Source organism: Salmo salar, chromosome 11, assembly GCF_965601325.2.
Source record: "Salmo salar chromosome 11, fSalSal1, whole genome shotgun sequence".
In the NCBI taxonomy this organism is placed as follows: Eukaryota; Metazoa; Chordata; class Actinopteri; order Salmoniformes; family Salmonidae; genus Salmo; species Salmo salar.
This window is the reverse complement of record NC_138301.1, coordinates 15,500,004-15,521,245: the sequence shown is the minus strand read 5'-3', so window position 1 is coordinate 15,521,245 and position 21,242 is coordinate 15,500,004. Positions and strand designations below refer to the sequence as shown.

The 21,242-nt window shown below is 42.3% G+C and overlaps 1 protein-coding gene across 2 annotated transcripts in view; it reads left to right on the top strand.

Annotated features, from left to right (window-relative positions):
- Nucleotides 1-11,712: 11,712 nt before the first annotated feature.
- Nucleotides 11,713-21,242, top strand: part of LOC106562045 (coiled-coil domain-containing protein 102A) — an 80,637-nt gene continuing 71,107 nt past the window's right edge. Inside the window, exon 1 of one of the 2 annotated variants that reach the window (XM_014126581.3) lies at nt 11,713-12,051. In XM_014126581.3, coding sequence (XP_013982056.1) covers nt 11,754-12,051 — 298 coding nt within the window. In that variant the 5' untranslated portion in view covers nt 11,713-11,753. Of the gene's footprint in view, nt 12,139-21,242 lie in introns of both variants that reach the window. The other variant, XM_014126580.3, reaches the window with a different exon arrangement.

The following is a 21,242-nucleotide window of genomic DNA, read 5'->3' as shown; positions in this document are numbered from 1 at the left end:
AAAACATTAAGATCCACAACATTTATTCCATGGGACAAAACTAGGCCCAGAGTATGACTGTGGCAGTGAGTAGGTCCGGAGACATGTTGGACAAAACCCATTGAGTCGATGATGGCTTCGTAAGCCTTTTGGAGTGGGTCTGTGGACTTTTCCATGCGAATGTTAAAGTCACCAAAAATGTGAATATTATCTGCCATGACTACAAGGTCCAATAGGAATTCAGGGAACTCAGTGAGGAACGCTGTATATGGCCCAGGAGGCCTGTAAACAGTTGTCACGCCCTGGCCATAGACAGGTTTTTATTCTCTATTTTGGTTAGGCCAGGGTGTGACCAGGGTGGGCATTCTCTGTTGCTTTTTCTATGTTTTGGTATGTCTTTGTTTTGGCCGGGTATGGTTCTCAATCAGGGACAGCTGTCTATCGTTGTCTCTGATTGGGAACCATACTTAGGTAGCCTTTTCCCACAGGGTTGGTGTGGGTAGCTGTTTTCTGTTTGGTGTGTTCACCTGACAGAGCTGATGCGTTTTGTTCCACTTAGTTTTTTGTTTCAGTGTTCAGTTATAATAAACATCATGAACACGTACCACGCTGCGCTTTGGTCTACTCCTTCTTCCAGAGATGAACGTGACAACAGTAGCTATAAAAAGTGATTGAGTAGGCTGCATAGATTTCATGACTAGAAGCTCAAAAGAATCTGGGGTTTTTTCTAAATTGAAATTTGCTATCATAAATGTTAGCAACACCTCCTTTGCGGGATGTGCGGGGGATATGGTCACTAGTGTAACCAGGAGGTGAGGCCTCATTTAACACAGTAAATTCATCAGGCTTAAGCCATGTTTCAGTCAGGCCAATCACATCAAGATTATGATTAGTTAATTGACTATAACTGCCTTGGAAGTGAGGGATATAACATTAAGTAGCCCTATTTTGAGTAGCCCTACAATCTCTTATTAAGTAGCCCTACAATCTCTTTCAATAATGACAGGAATTTAGGAGGTCTTTACTCCAGTGAGATTGCTAAGGCGAACACTGCCATGTTTAGTTTTGCCCAACCTAGGTCAAGGCACAGACCCGGTCTCAATGGGGATAGCTGAGCTGACTACACTGACTGTGGTAGTGACAGACTCCACTAAGCTGGCAGGCTGGCTAACAGCCTGCTGTCTGGCCTGCACCCTATCTCATTGTGGAGCTAGGGGAGTTAAAGCCCTGTCTATATTCGTAGATAAGATGAGAGCACCCCTCCAGCTAGGATGAAGTCCGTTACTCCTCAACAGGCCGGGCTTGGTCCTGTTTGTGGGTGAGTCCCAGAAAGAGGGCAAATTATCTTCAAATTCTATCTTTTGGGAGGGGCAGAAAACAGTTTTCAACCAGCGATTGAGTTGTGAGACTCTGCTGTAGAGCTCATCACTCCCCCTAACTGGGAGGGGGCCAGAGACAATTACTCGATGCTGACACATCTTTCTAGCTGATTTACACGCTGAGCGTTTCAGCCCCCGTAACGGGAGGAGTAGAGACCAGAGAAGACTCGGCCTCTGACTCCGACTCGCTGCTTAATGGGGAGAACCGGTTGAAAGTTTCTGTCGGCTGAATGAGCGACACCAGTTGAGCATTCCTACAGCATTTCCTTCCAGAAACCATGAGAAAGTTGTTTGGCTGCGGGGACTGTGCGAGGGGATTTATACTACTATCTGTACTTACTGGTGGCACACTCTGTTTCATCCTTTCCTACACTTAAATGACCCTTGCCTAACGATTGCGTCTGAAGCTGGGCTTGCAGCACAGCTATCGTTCTCCTGTATATTTTGAGTACAGCGACTGCAATTAGAAGGCATCATGTTAATGTTGCTACTTAGCTTCGGCTGGTGGAGGTCCTGACGAACCACGTCCAGATAAAGCGTCCGGAGTGAAAAAGTTGAATGCAAAAATTTGAGCGAGGGAAAAACTAAAAATATAAACGGTAATTAAAAAGTAAAAACCCTAAAGTTGGCAGGTAGCAAAGTAAGGTTAGCAACAAAATGCACAAGCAGCATGTAGACTCATTCCTAGCCTCAGTGCAGTGGGCAGCTGGGAGGAGGTGCTCTTATTCTCCATGGACTTCACAGTGTTGCAAAACTTTTGGGAATTAGTGCTACAGGATGCACATTTCTGTTTGAAAAAGCTAGCCTTAGCTTTCCTAACTGACTGTGTATATTGATTCCTGACTTTCCCTGAAAAGTTGCATATTGCGGGGATTATTCGATGCTAATGCAGAACACCACAGGATGTTTTTGTGCTGGTCAAGGGCAGTCAATTCTGGGGTGAACCAAGGGCTATATCTGTTATTAGTTCTACATTTTTTGAATGGGGCATGCTTATTTAAGATGGTGAGGAAATCATTTTTAAAGAGCAACCAGGCATCCTCTACTGACGGGATGAGGTCAATATCCTTTCAGGATACCCGGGCCAGGTTGATTAGAAAGGCCTGCTCGCTGGTGTTTTAGGGAGCGTTTGAGAGTGATGAGGGGTGGTTGTTTGACCACGGACCCATTACGGATGCAGGCAATGAGGCAGTGATCGCTGAGATCCTGGTTGACGACAGCAGAGGTGTATTTAGAGGGCAGGTTGGTCAGGATGATATCTAAGAGGGTGCCCATGGTTACGGATTTAGGGTTGTACCTGGTAGGTTCCTTGATAATTTGTGTGAGATTAAGGGCATCTAGCTTAGATTGTAGGATGGCCGGGGTGTTAATCATATCCCAGTTTAGGTCACCTAACAGTACAAACTCTAAAGATAGATGGGGGCAATCAATTCACATTTGGTGTCCAGGACACAGCTGGGGGCTGAGGGGGTCTATAACAAGTGGCAACAGTGAGAGACTTGTTTCTGGAAAGGTGGATTTCTAAAAGTAGAAGCTCAAATTGTTTGGGCACAGACCTGGATAGTATGACAGAACTCTGCAGGCTATCTCTGCAGTAGATTGCAACTCCGCCCCCTTTGGCAGTTCTATCTTGTCGGAAAATGTTGTAGTTGGGGATGGAAATTTCTGGATTTTTGGTGGCCTTCCTAAGCCAGGATTCAGTCACAGCTAGGACATCCAGGTTGGCGGAGTGTGCTAAAGCAGTGAATAAAACAAACTTAGGGAGGAGGCTTCTGATGCTAACATGCAGGAAACCAAGGCTTTTACAGTTACAGAAGTCAACAAATGAGAGTGCCTGGGGAATGGGAGTGGTGCTGGGGGCTACAGGGCCTGGGTTAACCTCTACATCACCAGAGGAACAGAGGAGGACTAGGATAAGGGTACGGCTAAAGGCTATAAGAACTGGTCATCTAGTGCATTCGGAATAGAGAGTAAAAGGAGCAGAATTTTGGGTGTGGAAGAATAGAATCAAGGCATAATGTACAGACAAGGGTATGGTAGGATGTGAGTACAGTGGAGGTAAACCTAGGCATTGAGTGACAATGTGAGAGGTTTTGTCTCTAGAGGAACCAGTTAAGTCAGGTGAGGTCACCGCAGGTGTGGGGTTGGAACAAAAGGGCTATCTAAGGCATATTGGGCAGGGCTGGGGGCTCTACAGTGAAATAGGACAATAATCACTAACCAAAACAACAATAGACAAGGCATATTGACATTAGGGAGAGGCATGTGTAGCCGAGTGATAATAGCGTTCAATGAGTAGCAATAGATGAGTCAGAGGGCTGATTCAGTAGTTGCTACTATGCTAGGCGAGCTGGAGACACAGCGATTCAGACAGCTAGCGGGCCGGTGCTAGCAGATGGGGCTCCGGCGACATTGCAATGGAAGAGCCTGTTGAAACCACCTCGGACGATTACGTCGGCAGACCAGTCGTGATGGATCGGTGGGGCTCTGAGTCGGCAATAAATGGTCCAGACCAATTGGCAGAAGAGGTATTGTAGCCCAAGAATTGGCTGGTGGACCTCTTCAGCTAGCCGGGAGATGGGCCTAGCTCGAGGCTAGCTCACGGCTAACTGGTGCTTGCTTCGGGACAGAGACGTTAGCCAGGAGTAGCCACTCGAATTGCAGCAAGCTAGTTGTGATGATCCGGTGTAAAGGTTCAGAGCTTGCGGTAGGAATCCGGAGATGTGGTAGAGAAAAAGCAGTCCGATATGCTCTGGGTTGATATCGCGCTGTGCAGACTGGCCGAGCTGAGGCTAGTTGGAGTCCGAGTTAACGGTGAAGACCGCTAGCAGTGGCTAACTGATTACTAGCTAGTAGCTAGTTAGGTGGCTAGCCTCTGATGGGGGTTCCGGTTCTAAAGTATAAAAATAGCAGATCCGTACCACATTGGGTGAGGTGGGTTGCAGGAGAGTATATTCAGTCCGTAGATGGAAAGTGAGATTAAAATATATACAAAATATATACAAAAAAACAATATTTACACGGGACAGGACGGGACAAGACAAAACATGTCCGACTGCTAGGCCATCTTGGCTTCGAACTATCAAGTGAACTTGTATAGCACTGGGTGGGGAGCAGAATCTAAGTTTCTTAGCTAGCCCAGGAAAGTCCCTGTGCTCTGCTCTAGATCTGAGTGTATTATTGTGTGGTCTCTGTGAATCGTTGTTGAAGTGTACACCACCATCACGCTGATCCTAACAACTCAGAGGCTCGGCTTCTCTCTACGAGCTCTACTTTGAGGTGTCCCCTCTACTTACTCTCTCTCTATCTGCACTCTCTCTCTCCTTCTCTACTCCGCATGTCCCTCCTCCTCTTCTTGGATGTCTCCCTGCTGTGGCTGGGCAGCTCTTCAGTGAAAGTTTCCTGGCTTTGAAAACAACTCCAGGGCTCCACAATGTGACGTAGCATTCATTTGTTTGCTTTGGAAGCGACCTGTGCATGACTTTTTGCATTGACTTGTGTGTGCTTATTTGTGTGCGTGTACTCTATGAATGTTTGAGTAAGTAGGAGTGCGGGTGGAATATTCATTCATGTATACATGATGATGACTCCTTCTGTGGTTTGTATGACTTCTCATGAACCAGATATACAGAAGACATGCTGATCTTTCAGCACAGCGAGCCCCAGAGACTAGCTGCTGGGCTGGGGAAGAACAGGAGGAGAACCCCCTGGCCCCATCTACCCTTCCCTCCCTCTCCGCCTAGCCCCATCCTGCTCCACACTGCATAAACTAGGCCTGAGCAGATGTGCTTGACTGAAATTGCGTTTGTATTACATGCATTTTCCCAAACATTTGAGAGGGCTGCTGGCTGTGGCGCAGTAGGCAGGGGAGAACAAGAAATAATATGTATTCCTTTCTTGCTGTTCACAGGGTTCTTCCTTTCTTGCTGTTCACAGAGTATACTAGACTCTCTGCCTGAAGAATCCCCTGCTTGATTTGTGTGGATGGTCTCCCATCCCTTGTTAAAAGCTGATGGCTGAATAGAAGTGACAATGCAATTTTATGTCCTGTTATGTTTCACATGTTGCTAATGTAAATAAATAATGCTCATACTTCCTGTACAGTCCAGCTGAGACTTGCAAAAACGAAAATCAGCCAGGCAAACAAAACAGAACAAATTGAGTAACAACGCAAACCTGTAGTAATAATGGGTTAGAAAAAGGATGGACTCCCCCTTTCCTAATTTTTATCAGTGTCCTAGTCCCCCCACCCAGACCACAGTTATGTGAGTCTCCTGGCTGTGTGGAGACTGAGAGGAAACCCCAGGAGAAGTGACCTCATCATCAGCTATTAACAATCATCCTAAGAGGGCCTGTGGGCCTGCTCGGCTCCCTAGGGAACATGAGAGAGAGTGCTGTGAGAGAAGAGTACAGTCAGAGCGCCCACTGCAGTGCACATGTCATTCTGTCCTTGGCCTCCATATTGTTGCACTCGTCTCTGAAGCATTCTTCACCACCCCCTCTTCCCCCACAGGGTGAAGAAAAGCTGCAATTGTTGTAACAGATAACAGTTAGACAGGATTATACATAACACAATGAAATCATTGATTTGAAGGGATGTGCCTCTTTCCGTCGCTCACCTTCTCACCTCCACCTCCTCCTTCACCTCTAACCTCAGGTACGCCCAATACCACACCTTATGGGTAGAGTCAGGAGTTTTTCCTGACCTCTTGACCCAACCAGGAAAACCTATAGGCACTAGTTATAGCTAAACCCCATGCTAAGACTATTACACTAATATTCTAGTATTGTGTAATAGAGGCTAGTATCCTCTTTGCCCCTACTCATGGAATAGATTTCTGCGAGATATTAAAATCTCCTCTTAAATGAATACAATATTTTTCTGGCAGGGGTTTTATAGTCTCTCCTCAGCCCCTCTGGTTTCATTTACTCCCTCTGGCTCCTTGGTTGTCTCCCTGGGAGGGGGTGCAGACCACACCACACTGATGGACAGGCTCCCACAGACAATGATAGGCTAGGGAGAGAGAGTTACTTTGACAGCAGGCCCTCTCTCTGTACTGCAGAGTTTGTGCAAAGAGTAATCCACGCCTACCATCATCAATCAGCTGAAGCATTTTTTGTGGATCTAGCACCCTGCTAAGTGTTATAGTCTCCATGGATACACCCAATGTTGGGGTAATTTAAGATCTAACAGTTTGGTGGAGATATATGTTCAATCCATTGAAAGAGTGTATAATGTGTCGAAATGTTAGCATCACTTTATGTGTTTACCACAAATGTTCTGGAGAACGGAGATCACATACATAATTTATCAAAGGAAGATGTTTGAGTTCCAACAGTGCAGCTGATGTAATGCACTGAAAAAACAATTACTGGTGAGAAAGCACACACACCATAGAGGTATCTAGGTCGCACTCTGTGAAGTTGTAGCCTACATAAAGAGAGAAAGCTTGGATCCTCTTCCTTAAAAAGTTGGAAGAGAAACACTTTTAATCTGCATCGTCTTTGATATGTAACAGACATTTGCAATTCAGTAAAGCGTGTTACAGTTACATTGGCTGTTTATTTAACCATGGATATGATTACATAATCATGGATATTCTTCCCATACTTCCATTCTACAAGGGGTAGGCTACAGATATTCACAGTTGGTTACATTATGTCCTTACTTATTTTTTCTTATCTCCTTGACTGTTTAAACAAAGTATTTTTGTGAAAAGGAATCTGGTCTTAACCATGACTCATAAATACAATGTTGTAAAATGTGAGTGATACAGTTGCTATGTTCATGAAAAAGGATGGGATTAAATGGTTTTACAACTTTTGCACAGGGTTTGTGATTTATGCCCAATCAAAGTGTGAATGCACAATTCGATTGGCCTTTTAAATTGGAACGCCGTTTGGGTCTTTGCGTGTCAAAAAAGATGCACGTCAATTCTATTATAGAATGTTGTGTGTGCTGAATTTGCACGTGAAAGCCAAGCGCCACCATTACGATCACTGTCAAAGCTGTACAATACTGTGTTGGTAGTAATAAGGCATGATTTGTTCGACTGAATGTGAAAACGTCTGTGTAAGCATTTGATATTAAATCAGGATCAAACGAGCAGGATCAAAAAGGTTTGCAAATATCTTTGATACAGATGTTAGCAACTTCTGCGGTAACTAGCTAGCTTTAGCTTAGTACATAGCTAGCACCACTGCAAGCAGCCTGAAAACAATGAACAATAGAATCTGCAGTCATTTTCAATATTCATAGCAATGATTTAGGAATCCATGTGAGTATTAGCTAGGTAGCCATCCAGCTAGCTTCATCTGACTACTATACTGTAATGAAACTGGCAGGGAGCAGGTCTCGAAGCCTCTGACCTTCTAGCCCGAAGATCAGCGCTATCAGTACAGGTGCATCAAAGCTGGGACCAGGAGACTGAAAAACAGCTTCTATCTCAAGGCCATCAGACTGCTACACATCAATCACTCACTCAGAGAGGCTGCTGCCTACATTGAGACCCAATCACTGGCCACTTTAATAAATGGATCACTAGTCACTTTATACAATGTACTCTAAATAATGGCACTTTAATAATGTTTACATACAGTTGAAGTCGGAAGTTTACATACACTTAGGTTGGAGTCATTAAAACTAGTTTTTCAACCTCTCCACAAATTTCTTGTTAACAAACTATAGTTTTGGCAAGTCGGTTAGGGCATCTACTTTGTGCATGACACAAGTAATTCTTCCAACAATTGTTTACAGACAGATTATTTCACTTATAATTCACTGTATCACAATTTCAGTGGGTCAGAAGTTTACATACACTAAGTTGACTGTGCCTTTAACCTCTCTAGGGGGTGTGGGACGCTATCGTCCCACCTGGCCACCACCGGTGAAATTGCAGAGCGCCAAATTGGCAGCCGTCATACCGCTCAGGAAGGAGACGCGTTCTGTCTCCTAGAGATGAATGTACTTTGGTGCGAAAAGTGCAAATCAATCCCAGAACAACAGCAAAGGACCTTGTGAAGATGCTGGAGGAAACAGGTACAAAAGTATCTATATCCACAGTAAAACGAGTCCTATATCGACATAACCTGAAAGGCCGCTCAGCAAGGAAGAAGCCAGTGTTCCAAAACCGCCATAAAAAAGCCAGATTACAGTTTGCAACTGCACATGGGGACAAAGATCGTACTTTCTGGAGAAATGTCCTCTGGTCCGATGAAACCAAAATATAACTGTTTGGTCATAATGACCATCGTTATGTGTGGAGGAAAAAGGGGGAGGCTTGCAAGCCGAAGAACAGCATCCCAACCGTGAAACACAGAGGTGGCAGCATCATGTTTTGGGGCTGCTTTGCTGCAGGAGGGACTGGTGCACTTCACAAACTAGATGGCATCATGAGGAAAAACAATTATGTGGATATATTGAAGCAACATCTCAAGACATCAGGCAGGAAGTTAAAGCTTGGTCGCAAATGTGTCTTCCAAATGGACAATGACCCCAAGCGTACTTCCAAGGTTGTGGCAAAATGGCTTAAGGACAACAAAGTCAAGGTATTGGAGTGGCCATCACAAAGCCCTGACCTCAATCCTATAGCAAATTTGTGGGCAGAACTGAAAAAGCGTGTGCGAGCAAGGAGGCCTAGAAACCTGACTCAGTTACACCAGCTCTGTCAGGAGGAATGGGTCAAAATTCACCCAACTTATTGTGGGAAGGTTGTGGAAGGCTACCCGAAACGTTTGACCCAAGTTAAACAATTTAAATGCAATGCTACTGTAACAGTATAGCTTCCGTCCCTCTCCTCGCCCCAACCTGGGCTTGAACCAGGGACCCTCTGCACACATCAACAACTGACACCCACGAAACATCGTTACCCATCGCGCCACAAAAAGCTGCGGCCCTTGCAGAGCAAGGGGAACAACCACTTCAGGCCTCAGAGTGAGTGACATCACCGATTGAAACGCCATTAGTGCGCACCACCGCTAACTAGCTAGCCATTTCACATCGGTTACACTACCAAATACTAGTTGAGTGTATGTAAACTTCTAACCCACTGGGAATGTGATGAAAGAAATAAAAGCTGAAATAAATCACTCTCTACTATTATTCTGACATTTCACATTCTTAAAATAAATTGGTGATCCTAACTGACCTAAAACTGAATTTTTACTAGGATTAAATGTCAGGAATTGTGAAAAACTGAGTTTAAATGTATTTGGCTAAGGTGTATGTAAACTTCCGACTTCAACTGTGTCTTACATTACTCATATCATATGCATATGTCACAGGTGTCATAGGGTGTAGACCAAAACGCAGCGGGAAAATGTATACTCATCTTCTTTTTATTTAGTGAAGAAGGAAAACACAAACAACGTATAAAAAAAACAAACGAACTAGACAGTCTCGTCAGGCACACAGCAAAACAAGAAACAAACAATCTCCCACAATTCCCAAAACAAACACACTCCTAAATATAGGACCTTCAATCAGAGGCAACGATAGACAGCTGCCTCCAATTGAAGGCCCCAATCCCCATTACCAAAACATAGAAATACAAACGCCTAGACAGAACATAAAAATAAACTAACATAGAACGATAACCCAAAAACCCCGGAATACATAAATCAAATACCCCTCTACATACACAACCACCCCGAACCATATAAAACAAATACTATTCACTATGAAACACTTGAACAAAAATAACCAAACAAAAACAAGCCAACAGTTCTGTCATGTACAGAAAACTAAACAGAAAACAACTACCCACAAACACAGGTGGGAAAAGGCTGCCTAAGTATGATTCCTAATCAGAGACAACGATAGACAGCTGCCTCTGATTAGGAACCATACTCGGCCCAAAACAAAGAAATACAAAACATAGAATGCCCACCCCACACCCTGACCTAACCACATAGAGAAACAAACCCTCTCTCTTCAGGTCAGGGTGTGACACACCCCTTTAGATTTGTGTGTATTAGGTAGTTGTTGGGGACGTGTTAGATACTACCGCACTATCTGAACTAGAAGCACAAGCATTTCGCTACACTCGCATTAACATCTGCTAACCTTGTGTATGTGACAAATAAAATTTGATTTAATTTGATATCGACTGTGCCCCAAAAGCATGCTCGAGCGGCAGAGTCGATATCCTCGTTTATAAACCCAGGGTCGTTACAATACTATGGCTTGACCGGACCGGGTTATGTGTTGTGAAGCTAGCCACAATAATTATTTGCGGTTCGCCTTTAATATAAAAATCCCTCTTGGAAAGTGATGGAAAAGGTTACAACTGGTGAAATCATGCCATATTTAGAATTGATAATGTTAAACATGGTTGGAGTGTTGGAATGTGGAGCAATGAAATGGGGTATCAGTCTACTCGGTGACACCCAGAGAACACAACTGTGAAGAGTTTACGGAAATATTAGCGTCGTAGCTCTTATTGCAGGACTTTGACTGTGGGAAATCACCTCGCCAGTCAGCCTATTGTGTGTATTGACAGTCTTATTGCACTGTACAGCCTTACATAACGATTGGGGATCAATGAAATGGGGTATCAGCCTACTCATTACCCAAGTGCTTTTTTCCCCCCAAAGTCCTCCTCAGGAGTTATCAGGCTCCAAAACATCCAGGTCATATTGTTTTTCCTCTGGAATAGTGTTCAATACAACATAGTAGGTTGACTGGTACAATAAATGTGGCTCAATTCACAGTGGTTTCAGAGTCCCGCAATAAGAGCTACGACGCTAATGTTCTGTGGGTGTCACTGAGTAGACTGTCAATGATCCACAATCCATAGCGAAGGCTGTAAAGAGAAATAAGTATGCCCTCAATGCAATTCTAGTCTAATACGTCCAGTGTGATTTCAACAGATTTTTGTCAAATTAACAAATTATTGCCTTTTGTTGATTTTATATAAGAACATTCCAAACTCGTTTAGCATGATCTATTCCATTATGGCATGATTCCACTATTTGTATTATTTGCATGACTATCAGTGAGACACTTTTATTTTAAAGGCAAACCACAAATTCCCCTATTGTGGCTAGCTTCACATAGGTGGGTCCGACCACCATTAATCAAATAAGAACAGTCTTATAAATTAGGGCTATTTTACATGATGACACTTAGCTAGATCGATAGCTAACTATAGCTACTGAAACAGATTATGTCGTTTGCTATGTTTTTGGTGAAGAACATTGTTTGCGTCCATCAGCTAGCTTTTTAACGACCAGCACTGTCCAGAGCTTGGGGAAGTGTGTCTACGCTCGTGCGGCACCGGCACCGGCGCCAGACAAAACTTGACCAGCGTCATAGCATACGTATCCGTGCATCGTTGTGACATATGAAATACGAGTGACAGTGTAATCAATGTGCAATAATTACGTCGACAACGAATGAACGTGTTCAATTATTATGTGACCTGCAGTCATATTCGGGTCCTGATTGGTCGACAAGCTTACTCGACACGTCAGATAGTGTTATTTGACGTGTATATTTTTGAGGGGGACAGCAAAGACCCAAACGGCGTTCCATATTTAAGGAAATTCTCAAACTGTCAGTGGGCTAGATGGACGGTTTCAAAGCGTCGTCTTTGCCGCCGCCCTCATCTCCAGTTCCCACCCATTTTCGCTTCCCCACTCGGTCAGCCATACCTCCAATTCCCAAGGAAAAATTCCTGTCGGAAGAATGACGGTAAGACTAGCGAGGAGAGAATAGCGACTTCTATCCAACAAATATCGCTTCAAGTGGCATTTAGAATAAACTGTGCCATTATAAAAGGTATGTGCATATATGTGTTTTATTCTGCAGTGGACAGCTAGTTTCACTTAAAAAGCCACAGCTTGCTTTCAACACTGGGGTGTCAAATGACAGACAACACGGCAGAATTCCATGCAGGAAAGCCTAGTCTGATCCCTTTCTGTCCTTGTGTGTGCATGGATATTATTCAACATTCATGAATTAATATAATACGTGTGTCTGTGTGTTGACTAACTTGACAATGTTGATACATTGTTACAAACCCAACGTTGCTCGCTTTTACTACAGAATGACCACATCATGAAGTTGATATAATGGAATGATATTTTTCGTCACTCCACCTAGCTCGCTAGTAGTATTGTAGCTGTCAGGGGGTAAATTCTTCTCTGTTTGAGTTGACCGATATTTCCCCTGTGAAATGGCTTTGCTTATGAACTGCAATGACGCACGTATAACTCGTTTATAACGAGGCGCGTGTGTTACAATCTCACAACAAAGTGACAAGTTCAGAGGTTTGATTGATACTGTATCTCTTATTGAAGAAACAATCATGCTACACTACAGTATTTGCCACGAGAATTTTAGAGGACTGTTGAATGATACCGTTGAATGACACAGAATAACAGGTTTGTGGAGTGACACGTTTTTTACATTCAGAGGTATCGTTCTTGGGGAATCCATCTGCTGAAAGTTTTGTGCCATCATTGTTGTCAATGTGTTAAATGATGTTAAAATGATGTTAACTGTGTTAACTGTGTTAAAATCAGCATGGAAGTTAGTTCTACAGGACTGGAAATTTCTGCATGATCTTTTTCTAAATAGACATTTTTGTCTAGGCCTACTTTGTTGGAAATTCCATTGTTACATGGCTTGCATGCAACTTTTCCCTTCTTTTTAATTTTGTTTGTTTGTAATGAATGGGTGTTTCCCAGAAGATGATGCCAGCTCTGTAGCCTACTATTCTGTAGAATCATATTTTAGGGTACTGCGTTACATGTTTTTTGTTGTTATATTTTCCATAATACTGTGAAAGTCACATTGAATCAATGGGACATGTTTATTATGGTTTGTTTTCAAGTGAACTCCATTCCTCTTTCTATCTCCATGTATCTCTCTTCATCTCTCATTCATCTCTTTTCCCCTTCCCAAATATACCAAGCGGTTTTGATTGAATAGACATAGCCTTCAGGTTTTTAAAAACATGTTTTTTCCTCCAGGCTGGGTCTGGGTCTAGGCCATCTGCCTTTACACCCATCTTAAAAAACACACCCTTGGTTTTCCACTTCAAAACAGTGTTAACGTGAGGCCAGACAAGTTTTATTAAGCCCAGGTCACTCTCACATTTTCCACACTTGTAATAGCAACTCCAAGGCCACAGAAAATATTCTTCCACGATAAATCCCATCATTCTAAATTATAATGGTAGTTTGTCATCTTTGCATATTGGTTTCCGTTTTAAAAATAGTTCAAGTAGAGAGCATTTAAATAAAATCTTGCGGAAAAGTGAAAATGGATTTATAGTACAGCCGGCCCAATAACTCTCACCATGTTCCCCTTTGTCCACCTCCACCTCTTTTCAAAATAATCTTGAGGCCTCTTGTCGCCCACAGATGTCATGATTTCTCTCTTTCTCCCCTTTATTCCGCTTATTTTCTCATTGCTCCTGTCTTGACTAACCAGGCTTGGGGCTGAGTGAGACATGCTCACTGAAACCCTTGCCACTCTGGTTGTTGTCCACCCCAGTGATGTCCCTGTTTAGCCTACTATAGTCTGCCTACCTACTGGATGACTGTTGATGAAGATGACAAGAATGAGGATGATGGGGATGAGACCAGCTGATCTTTTCTTTACAACCTTACTCCCAACATTCAGGCACATAACCCCCTGAATGAATGTCCTAACTCTAACTGGGCTTGCTTTAGTAAGCTACTTAAAGGCTACCTGATGCATGGGTCAGCTAACCAGACAGACCCAAATACTGAGATAATTCACATCTCTAGTGGGTTTCTTCTCTCACACACACACGCACGCACACACACACACACACACACACATGCAGATGGACAGCTCCACCATGTGTGGTTGTCATGACAACACCCCATTTTTAGGATAGCAGAGACCCATCTGCTTGCATGCCACATGCATCAGACTGTGAGTCTGTGAACTGATATTCTGAATCTGTCTGTGTGTGCGTGTGTGTGTGAGTAGTAACAATAACTACACAGGATTGATGTACCGCTTTTCTGAAAACCCAAAGACTCTACGCTATATGTAGAGTAGACTATGCCTTTGGCTTTGAAAAGACCTCTCCTTGGTCTTATTTCCTGTGTGGAATATCAACATCCTCCAATACCTCTCCACCCATCTCAACACTTACATAAACAATGTCCGACTATAACAATGGCTCATAGAGTAATGGTGGTTAAGTCTAGCATGGCTACTCTTAGTGAATGTCCAGGATAAATACTGGAGGCTATACTCTGTTTATTTCGGTGAAATCAAGAGCAATTGGTATGTAGCCTGCATGCCAAATTGACAGTGTACCTACAATCATCCTCGCTAAATGCATTCCATTCCTCCACACCCAGCTCTTTACCCTCTCGTGGTGTTTGCTCTCCCCTCAAGCCCCCTTCGCTCTCTATCTCTCGCTCTCTCTCTCCCCCCCTAACCTCTCTCTCTCTCTAATCCAGTTATTTGACTGACATGTCTTTGGGCTTTGAAGTCAAGTTGCTGTCAACAGGAGATCTATAACTATTGTTATTTATTCCCGACTGGAAGACGTGTCCAGAAGAAAAACAAGTGACCAATCAGAGCTGACGGCAGTAGATCTCTGTGGCACTGGGTGCAATAAGTAATGACTGTTAATACATGTTTAAGGAGCCATTTCCTCTATCAGCTCTGCGCTGGTAAATTCATGGTCAGGGACAGAGACCCTATGACAGATTGATGTCTAGAAGCTCCGATTGCAGTGCTATCTCAGCCAGCCCCATGACCATGCTTATTGTCTTCATATCATCAGTCTTAGGATGGGTATACAGTCTGAGGCTTGGCTTAATGACTGATCCAGAAGCTCATTAACGCTTTGACACGTACCAACACACGGGTGTGATCATTCTACAGTGGTCCCTGCAGCGTACGCTCAAACCAATTAGAACAGTTATTTAGAACGTCCAGTTTCGATTGACGCAACAGTCAGCGTTTGAGCTGGCAACACTGTTTTTTAACAGAAACATTTTGCATAAACACAGTCCTTACAACGTTATGTCCTGAATGTGACCAGTTTATTTTTGGATGCAATGTTCAGACATTCACAGAAGTATCGACAGCGTAACACAATCATCCAAACCGGAAAATGTAGGCTACATTAGTCCTAGCGCTGTGGCTCGGCTGACAGAAGCCATAATATGAATGAGCTAATAGCAATTACTATTTACAATTCATCACATCACAGGTGAGGTCACTATTGATCGAAATAATTGAGTAAAAAAACGTTCAAGTAATCCGATGATGAGTAGTTTGTGCGCGCCGCCATATTTGTTTTTTCGCCCCAACCAAAGATAGGAAGAGGAGACAAGATGAGTTTGGTCTGTTTGCGGTATGCATTAGAGGTCGACCGATTAATTGGAATGGTCGATTAATTAGGGCCGATTTCAAGTTTTCATAACAATTGGAAATCGGTATTTTTGGACACCGATTTGGCCGATTTTTAAAAAGAAAATTACATTTTTTTTACCTTTATTTAACTAGGCAAGTCAGTTAAGAACACATTCTTATTTTCAATGACGTCCTAGGAACAGGTGGGTTAACTGCCTTGTTCAGGGGCAGAACGACAGATTTTTACCTTGTCAGCTCGGGGATTCAATCTTGCAACATTACAGTTAACTAGTCCAACGCTCTAACCACCTGCTTTACATTGCACTCCACGAGGAGACTGCCTGTTACGCGAATGCAGCAAGAAGCCAAGGTAAGTTGCTACCTAGCATTAAACTTATCTTATAAAAAACAATCAATCAATCATAATCACTAGTTAACTACACATGGTTGATGATATTACTAGTTTATCTAGCCTGTCCTGCGTTGCATATAATCGCTTAGGTACACGTTGCTCCAACCATAAACATCAATGCCTTTCTTAAAATCAATACACAAGTATATATTTTTAAACCTGCATATTTAGTTAATATTGCCTGCTAACATGAATTTCTTTTAACTAGGGAAAATGTGTCACTTCTCTTGCAACAGAGTCAGGGTATATGCAGCAGTTTGGGCTGCCTGGCTCATTGCGAACTGTGAAGACTATTTCTTCCGAACAAAGACAGCCGACTTCGCCAAACGGGGGACGATTTAACAAAAGCGCACTTGCGAAAAAAGCACAATCGTTGCACGACTGTACCTTAACCATAAACATCAATGCCTTTCTTAAAATCAATACACAGAAGTATATATTTTTAAACCTGCGTATTTAGCTAAAAGAAATCCAGGTTAGCAGGCAATATTAACCAGGTGAAATTGTGTCATTTCTCTTGCGTTCATTGCACGCAGAGTCAGGGTATATGCAACAGTTTGGGCCGCCTGGCTCGTTGCGAACTAATTTGCCAGAATTGTACGTAATTATGACATAACATTGAAGGTTGTGCAATGTAACAGGTATATCTAGACTTAGGGATGCCACCCGTTAGATAAAATATGGAACGGTTCCGTATTTCACTGAAAGAATAAACGTTTTGTTTTCGAGATGATAGTTTCTGGATTCAACCATATTAATGACCAATGGCTCGTATTTCTGTGTGTTATTATGTTATAATTAAGTCTACGATTTGATAGAGCAGTCTGACTGAGCGGTGGTAGGCAGCAACAGGCTCGTAAGCATTCATTCAAACAGCACTTTCGTGCGTTTTGCCAGCAGCTCTTTGCTGTGCTTCAAGCATTGCGCTGTTTATGACTTCAAGCCTATCAACTCCCAAGATTAGGCTAGTGTAACCGATGTGAAATGGCTAGCTACTTAGCGGGTGCGCGCTAATAGCGTTTCAAACGTCACTCGCTCTGAGACTTGGAGTAGTTGTTCCCCTTGCTCTGCATGGGTAACGCTGCTTCGAGGGTGGCTGTTGTCGATGTGTTCCTGGTTCGAGCCCAGGTAGGAGCGAGGAGAGGGACGGAAGCTATACTGTTACACTGGCAATACTAAAGTGCCTATAAGAACATCCAATAGTCAAAGGTATATGAAATACAAATCGTATAGAGAGAAATAGTCCTATAATTCCTATAATAACTACAACCTAAAACTTCTTACCAGGGAATATTGAAGACTCATGTTAAAAGGAACCACCAGCTTTCATATGTTCTCATGTTCTGAGCAAGGAACTTAAACGTTAGCTTTTTTACATGGCACATATTGCACTTTTACTTTCTTCTCCAACACTTTGTTTTTGCATTATTTTAACCAAATTGAACATGTTTCATTATTTATTTGAGGCTAAATTGATAGTATTTATGTATTATATTAAGTTAAAATAAGTGTTCATTCAGTATTGTTGTAATTGTCATTTTTACAAATAAATAAAAGAAATCGGCCGATTAATCAGTATCGGCTTTGTTGGTCCTCCAATAATCGGTATCGGTGTTGAAAAATCATAATCGGTCGACCTCTAGTATGCATGTTGAAGGGAGTGTGTCACCACCCATCATTCACTTCCCTTCATTCACTTCTGGAAGTTTACTCGAAAGATGAGCAAACTATCCCTTCACCTCATTTTGTTATAACATCTTTGGTCTGACAGCAGGCAAATAGCTTAACATTAGCTGTTCTTAACCCATACAACGTTCAAAAAAGTATTTTACACACATCATATGTGTTCATTACAATCTATGCAAGAATCGAAATGCAGGATTTGTCACCAGTCCTTGAAAACATGAATAAAACAGTAAATATATTATGCTCCATACATACGGTATGCTACAGTAGAAATTACAACATGATATTCAGAAAATAAGGCACTTACTTTGATAGGAACTCACACATGTCCAAAGTTATTATTTGTAAGGAAAACAACAATAAAGACAACGCACCAGCCAGAAAATGTGCTGGGGGGGGGAAATTTGTGCAAGACTGCGAAAATGTCTGCGTACTTAATTTGGGGAAACACTGGGGAAGTGCTTGGGCTCTCTTGGAAGAGAGAAGTTTGTCCTGCTCATTAAAGCCTACAGTCTAACAGTGAAATGGGCTACTTCTATGTGAATTCATGAGGAGGTGGAACACACCTCAATTCAAACTGTTGTTAGAAAACAAAACATAATACCGTAATTTCCGGACTATTAAGCGCACCTGAATATAAGCCGCACCCACTGAATTAACAAAATATATATTATTTTGAACATAAATAAGCCGCACATGTCTATAAGCCGCAGGTGCCTACCGGTACATTGAAACAAATGAACTTTACACAGGCTTTAACGAAACACGGCTTGTAACAAAAATAAATAGGCTTTAACAAAACACGGCTTGTAACAAAAATAAATAGGCTTTAACGAAACACGGCTTGTAACAAAAAATAAAAAATTTGCAGTAAGCTTTAGTTGTCTTTTTGCACTGAGCCAATTCCTCACGCTGCTGTTTCCAACGTCTTATCATCGACTCATTAAGACCAAGCTCCCGTGCAGCAGCTTTATTTCCTTTTCCAACAGCCAGATCAATCGCCTTCAACTTGAAAGCTGCATCATATGCATTTCTCCGTGTCTTTGCCATGATGAGGGTGACAAAATGACTACCGTAATCAGAATGATGGGAAGTTTGAGAGCGCTCGATTTAATCTAAACAGTAAACAAAAAAGTTGTTTGACCTTAACCCGTTCGGCAATTTCATTGGTCTAATGAAAGCTTCATGCCGGCAAAAAACTGAGCACGTCACAGAATGTGTTTTTTTTCTTCTTTTTTTAAATTGAAAGCGGGAAAAAATCCATATATTAGCCGCGTCATTGTTTAAGCCGCGAGGTTCAAAGCCTGGGAAAAAAGTTGCGGCTTATAGTCCGGAATTTACGGTAATAAAAAATTACCAAGTTGAAACATAGCCTATAGATAATTAGCAGGCCTTTGTTTGAGGGCAGCACGGGCTTTCCTGTTGCGTAACAATCACATTTTGGAACAGTGAGTGCATTCTGACATCTCACGCATAAAGAAACTCACGCTGGGGAGAGATATTTGGAACTCACACTTGAAAAGGTTAAGAGATAAGAGACAGTTCTTGATTGCTTGTTGGTGTCCTAATTTCTCAATTGAATTATCAGCCTTCTGCAGAGCTCACTCGTGACACAGCACTGTGATAACGGATGATATGGCTGACACCCAGAGGTCTGCATAGTGTTCAGTATGGCACTATCACACAGGTTTAGATCTTATCTTGTATGTAGAGGATCATGTATCAATAACCAGCATACATCACTATTTTACTTGAGATCTTGAGACAGTTAGGGTTGGTTTGTGTCATTTGTTTTTGGCTGTCCAGTCTGTCCAGTCTGTCCATGCTCTGAGCAGCTAGGTTGGTGAGCTGTTTAACCTTGGTGTCAGATTGAGACTTGTGGCTCTGATGAGGAGCTGTGATAAGACAGATGTCGATGATATCTCACAATAGGACTGTGTCTATGAAAGCACTTAGTGTTAGCGTCTCTCTCCGTCTTCCTCTCGCTGTCTTTCTCTCTGTCTGTCTTTACTTCTCTGTCGCTCTCTCTTTGTCTTTCTCTTCCTTTTTCTGTCTCTCTGTTTCTCTCTCTCTCTCTCTCTCTCTCTCTCTCTCTCTCTCTCTCTCTCTCTGTAGCTATGGCCAGAACCTGCTAGGGGCCAAACCTGGGGGAATGGAGAGAAGAAAATACTTTTTTATCAATGATGAGAGGATCTAGGAGGAATTTGCTGGGCTTTGCATAGTAATATATTTGTTTTATTTCACATGTACACGTGTGTATTAGAGGTCGACCGATTATGCTTTTTCAACGCCGATTAACGTTACCGATTAATCGGCCAATTTTTATTTCTTTATTTGTAATAATGACAATTACAACAATACTGAATGAACACTTATTTTAACTTAATATAATACATCAATAAAATCAATTTAGCCTCAAATAAATAATGAAACATGTTCAATTTGGTTTAAATAATGCAAAAACAAAGTGTTGGAGAAGAAATTAAAAGTGCAATATGTGCCATGTAAAAAAGCTAACATTTAAGTTCCTTGCTCAGAACATGAGAACATATGAAAGCTGGGGGTTCCTTTTAACATGAGTCTTCAATATTCCCAGGTAAGAAGTTTTAGGTTGTAGTTATTATAGGAATTATAGGACTATTTCTCTCTATATGATTTGTATTTCATATACCTTTGACTATTGGATGTTCTTATAGGCACTTTAGTATTGCCAGTGTAACAGTATAGCTTCCGTCCCTCTCCTCGCTCCTACCTGGGCTTGAACCAGGAACACATCGACAACAGCCACTCTCGAAGCAGCGTTACCCATGCAGAGCAAGGGGAACAACTACTCCAAGTCTCAGAGAGAGTGACGTTTGAAACGCTATTAGCGCGCACCCTGCTAACTAGCTAGCCATTTCACATCGGTTACACCAGCCTAATCTCGGGAGTTGAAGCATTGCGAAGAGCTGCTGGCAAATGCACGAAAGTGCTGTTTGAATGAATGCTTACAAGCATGCTGGTGCCTACCATCGCTCAGTCAGACTGCTCTATCAAATCATAGACTTAATTATAATATAATAACACACAGAAATACGAGCCTTTGGTCATTAAAATGGTTGAATCCGGAAACTATCATTTCGAAAACAAAACGTTGATTCTTTCCGTGAAATATGGAACCGTTCCGTATTTTATCTAACGGATGGCATCCCTAAGTCTAAATATTGCTGTTACATTGTACAACCTTCAATGTTATGTCATAATTAATTACAGCCTTTGTTAGGAATAAATGGATTTCACACAGTTCGCAATAAGCCAGGCGGCCCAAACTGCTGCATATACCCTGACTGCTTGCACGGAACGCAAGAGAAGTGACACAATTTCCCTAGTTATAAGAAATTCATGTTAGCAGGCAATATTAACTAAATATGCAGGTTTAAAAATATATACTTGT